The following is a 6,000-nucleotide window of genomic DNA, read 5'->3' as shown; positions in this document are numbered from 1 at the left end:
TAGAGAGGAATGCTGTTTTATTCAAATTCGTATCATGCCATGGAATATAAATGTTTTGGGAATTAATCTTCTCAGTTCAGGAGATACAAGTAATGATTTGCAACAAATATACCCTTTAAGTACATTTGAAGTCATGATTTTCATATGAACAAAGAAAAAAGTGATGGAATATGTTATAATCCTTTTATCCTGTTTTCCTTTAGCCATACCCCTAATTTCTTCTATGCTCTGGATTGATGTTTAATTGACACTAATTATAATGTGTTTTTTTTAAAATATATTTTATTGATTTTTTACAGAGAGGAAGGGAGAGGGATAGAGAGTTAGAAACATCGATGAGAGAGAAACATCGATCAGTTGCCTCCTGCACACCCCCTACTGGGGATGTGCCCGCAACCAAGGTACATGCCCCTGATCGGAATCGAACCTGGGACCCTTCAGCCCACAGGCTGACGCTCTATCCACTGAGCCAAACCGGTTAGGGCCTAATTATAATGTTTATTCAGCTCTGAAACAGGTTTTTTCCTGCCCTCTTGTCTGAAGTGGGTTGGAGAGGCAGCATGGTTTGAGGTTATGAGTGTGGACTTGGGAGCCAGACTTCTTGGTATTGAATTCTAGTTTTGCCATTTACTAGCTGAATCACTTTGTGCAAGTTATATAACTCTGTGCCTCTGTTTCCTCACTTGTTATAATAGTACTTGATTCATAGGGTTGATATATTAATACCTGTTCGGTTCTTAGAATAGAACCAGGTACAAAAATGACAGCTTTTATCTTTTATTTTTTTCTTAGCCTGGAGACAGAGCTAAGGATGCTTGAATTTCAAAGTCCTTGAGTTTTTAGCTTATACCATCCAGGATACTGTTAAACTAAATCAAATGGAGATAAGAACTCCTAGGACTTCCCCAGAGATCTTCCCTCTATAAAATCCTGAAGCTTTGGCACCTCCATCCATATAATAGATGACTTCAATATTTACTCTATCTGAATACCTCCTTGAGTTTATATCTAGTCTTTGATCCTGGCTCAAAGTTCCAGAAAAAAGGTGATCTAGTCTAATATTTGAGTGCTAATATATTCTTTCTTCTAAGGAAACTCCCTTCTACATGTATCACCCCTTCAAAGTTTTCAATCTATCATCCTTTATTGATTCTGAAACCCAAGGTTAACTGACTATATTAGTTAATGGAAGCTTTGGCTCTGAGAACACATAACCCCCAATTCAGGTCATGTCTTGCTGTCTCCTATTCAACTTTGTATTTCATTACTTCCCTTTAATGTGGAAAGTCTTTTCTAGTTAAGTTAGTATTTTCTTTTCTTATAAAATTCACTCTTTGACTTTTTGTAGGGTGTTACCATGATCAAACACATTTTACACTATTTTAGTACATAACTGAATATTTTCTTCTTTTCCCTGCAACACCTACGTGAAGCCTACTCAGACCGCCATCACTGTAATGTTTTTCATTTTCTGAAGTCTCTCAGCCCTTGATTGCTATAAAGTTTTATTTCATGAATTTTATTTTATATGAAAATGTAATAAATGTTTATTGAATGACTGCAGATACCATGATAAGAATTGACTAGAAGCTTCAGAGTTACAAAAACTATTTTCTTCCATGGAGACCTGAGTTTGTGGAACAGGGACTCCAGCAAAGCCATTTTCATTGACGTAGTCGTCACTCATTTCCTTGATCTGTGTGTGATAGTGGAAAGAATAAAAAATTAAGATAAACTTGGATTTTCTGATCAATGATGATTCCTTTTCCTAGATCTGGGTAGTATAGTGTCTAAGGAAACCAATGAATATAGTGGGCAACAAGATCCATTACTTATAATGATCAAATCAGCAATCATCTGAACTATCTGAGGTTTAACCAGCAGTGGTCCTCTCCAAATAAATGCAGTTTTCTATAATAAGTTACACTATGAGCAATATGATGTCTATGAAGAATGCTGAGCCAAAATTTTATGGAGGAGATTTGCGGAACAAGACAAAGGGGTTCTGACTGCATTTGAAAGGAGTGTGAATTACTTACCTTTGCTGCAAGGAGCATTGTACTCAGCAATTGCAAACTCATCTGCATAAAAACAAAATCATTAGGTGAAGTGAGAGAGACAGCAAACATTTAAGGGATATAGGTTAGTGAAACAGTATTGTGGGAAAAATTGTATTTTGTCGGAAACATCAGCAGCATTCATTTGGTGCATTGCTGGCTACCTTATGTTGTTAACTTTTCAAATACAGTACGTTATGTTTTCCTTTACCCCGTACTACTGAAGGACAGTTTAATGTTGAACTTATTTAAATCTAATATTGTTGTACAGTTGATTGAGCTGAAGAAAAGGGAACTAAATATCCTACAGGTGTTTCGTATTAATTGATATATTTACACTATAGGCAGTTTCTAACAAGGGTGGGCAAACTTTTCACTCGAGGGCCACAATGGGTTCTTAAACTGGACCGGAGGGCCGGAACAAAAGCATGGATGGAGTGTTTGTGTGAACTAATATAAATTCAAAGTAAAGGAGCGGAGGAGAGAGCAAGAGAACCCTCCGCTCTTTCGGCTCCGCGGGCCGGATAGAACAGCCACCCGCAGGCCGTAGTTTGCCCAGGGCTGTTCTATAATGTATGTATAGAAGGCAAAGAGAGGAGAATCAGATTTGATAGAGACAAAAAAAAGTGATAAGAACTGTTAATGTAATAAATTTCCCCTACATGTTTCTGAAATCTAAATTTCTGTGATCAGGAATTTAATTTGTGTGTAAAAGTTGCTCACTCACCTGTCTCATAGTAATCATAGACTTTCACTATGGCTGGTTTGAGATCTCTTACTGGGATATCTTGTAGAACCGTGAAGGACAAACTCAGTGTCTGATTTGTCACCTAGAAAGCAAAAGGGAATTAAATGAGCTTTCTTCTCTTTTCTTTGAATGACTTTAAATATTCATTTGTTTGGGGGAAAAACTCTTCTTTAATTTTTATTGTTATTTTAATTTTTGTTTAATCATCACCCGAGGGTATTTTCCCATTGATTTTTAGGGAGATTGGAAAGGAGGGGGAGAGACACAGAGAGAGAAACATTGATGTGAGAAAGACACATCAATTGGTTGCCTCCCGCATGCACACTGAACAGGGCCGGGCATCGAGCCTGCAACTGAGGTATGTGCCCTTGACCACAATCAAACCTGGGACCCTTTAGTCCACAGGCCAATGCTCTATTCACTGAGCAAAACTGGCTAGGACAAAACCCCATTAAAAAATAAAAATCAACTAACAGGGTTCTTAAATTGTCCAGAAAGCTCCCCAATTGTTTCTTCAACAAATAAAACAATTCATATATTCCCATCAATGTTTTCTTTATAGAGTTGAATGATATATGATTTTTATTGATGGATAGCTATGTTTGTTTTTGAATATCCAGAAATTTGGCACCATTTAATTTCTCTATCTTGCAGAAATACTTGTGTTGACTCAAAAAGGAATATAAAAGGTCAATAATTGTAACCTTGTTTAAGTTTCATAAATTTGTAAATTATAAAATTCATCAATCTATAAATAAACTATGTACAACACATAATATAAAATTAGAATGGTTTATTGATGGGATGATCTATTTACTTTATGGCCCAAGTCCTTGCTGAGATTGACAGTATTTTCCCCTTTTATATTGTTGATGTATTATTGCTATAATAATTGACAAACCCAATGGTTACTTCCTTACATTACTCAGAATAACTTGAGGATATAACAAGCATATTTTGTAGAGAATTTCTTGCTTATAAAGTCCTAGAAATATGAATATCCTAATATTGTAATAAGCCATTTCTTTCCATAGCCCCAGATGAAATATAAATAAAGAAGAAGAGAACATGTACCTGAATTAATGTTAGAATTCTCAAATATTTAGGATAGAAGTGATGTCTCAAAAATGCCTTCATTCATTTCCTAGATACCTCCCTTAGAAAGATTATTATCTCTACTAGAGGCCCAGTGCACAAATTCGTGCACCAGTGGGGTCCCTCGGCCTGGCCTGCAGGATTGGGCCAAAACCAGTTCTCCAACAACCCCCGAGGGGTCCCGGATTGCAAGAGAGTGCAGGCCAGGCCGAGGGATCCCACTAGTGCATGATCAGGGCTGGGGAGGATGCAGGAGGTTGGCCAGCTGGGAAGGGACCGTGGGAGGGCTCTAGGGCATGTCCGGCCCATCTCGCTCAGTCCCGATTGGCCAGATCCCAGCAGCAAGCTAACTTACCAGTTGGAGCATTTGCCCCCTGGTGGTCAGTGCATGTCATAGCATTTGGTTGACCAGTTGATTGTCTGCCCCCTGGTGGTCAGTGCATGTCATAGTGAGCGGTTGAGTGGCCTTAGCATGTCATTAGCATATTACGCTTTGATTGTTTGAACGGACGACTGAACACTGGACACTTAGCTTATTAGGCTTTTATTATATGGGATTTTTCAACTAGAGTGGCACGACTCTCACCTTATCCAGGTAAATCAAAACGTGGTTGTTGGTGACTTCTGTTCGGCTCACATCATTAGATCTTTCAAGCTGAAGAAAATGAAGATATTACAAATGTTAATAAATAGAAGAAAGCCCCTGGGAAACCCAGAGAAAGGAATTTTTATTACCAAATTAAATTAAGCCTGAGGATAACATTTCTTCTAATATTTTTTTCCATAAATAATTTATTGGGGAGATAAAATATGTGACCACTTTTGCCAACTACATTTTTGCCATAATGGCAATTCAGTTTTATTTATTTATTTATTTTTTTATATTTCTTTATTGATTAAGGTATTACATATGTGTCCTCATCCCTCCAATAACCCCCAACCCCCCCAATATTTTTTTGTAAGTAAAGACAATAATGTTGTACAATTAAAAATAAAAGTTAATTGGGATGTAGGATTTAATATGGCCTATGTATAAAGTTGATTTATCTGAAGAAAAGGAACTAAATATTCTAAACTTGGGAACTGCATATATTTCAAGGTTTAATTCACATTCTATTCCTTAATACAGGAGGTGATTTTGTTTTTGTTACTTCTTTTGCTTGCCTTAATTTATAGCAATCTCATTTTGTCTGACCTTCTGTAATAGTTATAGTTTATGTCAATCTGTCATTTTCATATATTTTTCACTGGTCTATATGTAGATACTTTACAAGATTCTGAGCTACATGAAAGTAGGAACCTGCTGACATTTTTGTTTTCTAGTAGGTGTGGCTTCCAGCAGTGTGCTATGCACATGGGGGCACCAATACGAACATGCTACATTACATTTCTAAGTTTGGAGAAAGTATCAGTCTTTCTTTTTTTTTTTTTTTTTTTAAATATATTTTATTGATTTTTTTTACAGAGAGGAAGGGAGAGGGATAGAGAGTTAGAAACATCGATGAGAGAGAAACATCGATCAGCTGCCTCCTGCACACCTCCTACTGGGGATGTGCCCGCAACCACGGTACATGCCCTTGACCGGAATCGAACCCGGGACCCTTCAGTCCGCAGGCCGACGCTCTATCCACTGAGCCAAACCGGTTTCGGCAAAAGTATCAGTCTTTCATAGAGGTTGACTTAATAGGGTTATACTATATTGTCTTAGTCTAGAAAAATATAAAACAATAAATAAAATAGAGCCTCCTACCATTTTCACGGTTGGTTTCAGAGGAATGAAGCCAGATACCATCTTCACATCAACAATCGCCATGTTGGAGGCAGGACGGTTCCCGGTGTAACTGAAGGTCCAGGGAAGGAAGGAATTGGGGTTTTCTTTGTTATTAAGTAGTCTTTTTTTCTATTTCCACAGTAAGCACTCAACAGCCCTAAAAGGTTTATGGGAGTCTTCCTAAGTGTCCTACTCAAGTGCTTCAGAAAACTGGCTCTGCATTAGATTTTCTCTGTTAAAGCCACAGAGATCAGGCCTACTCTAGACCTGATGAATCAGATTTCACATGTGTGGACTCTGAGGATGTGTGTTTTAAGAAAGCTCTACAA

The 6,000-nt window shown here is 37.5% G+C and overlaps 1 protein-coding gene across 1 annotated transcript in view; it reads right to left on the bottom strand.

The window, feature by feature from the left end:
• A2M (alpha-2-macroglobulin) overlaps positions 1 to 6,000 on the bottom strand; it is a 46,689-nt gene continuing 40,689 nt past the window's right edge. Inside the window, exons 32-36 of the mRNA XM_080662518.1 lie at positions 5,651 to 5,741; positions 4,487 to 4,555; positions 2,785 to 2,887; positions 2,040 to 2,081; positions 1 to 1,696 (exon numbers count right to left, since the gene is read on the bottom strand). Of these exons, the coding sequence (XP_080518644.1) occupies positions 1,680 to 1,696; positions 2,040 to 2,081; positions 2,785 to 2,887; positions 4,487 to 4,555; positions 5,651 to 5,741 (322 nt within the window). The 3' untranslated portion in view covers positions 1 to 1,679. The remainder of the gene's footprint in view (positions 1,697 to 2,039; positions 2,082 to 2,784; positions 2,888 to 4,486; positions 4,556 to 5,650; positions 5,742 to 6,000) is intronic.

The sequence above is a fragment of the Plecotus auritus genome (assembly GCF_963455305.1).
Source record: "Plecotus auritus genome assembly, chromosome: 3".
NCBI lineage: Eukaryota > Metazoa > Chordata > Mammalia > Chiroptera > Vespertilionidae > Plecotus > Plecotus auritus.
This window is presented reverse-complemented; position numbering and strand designations above follow the sequence as displayed.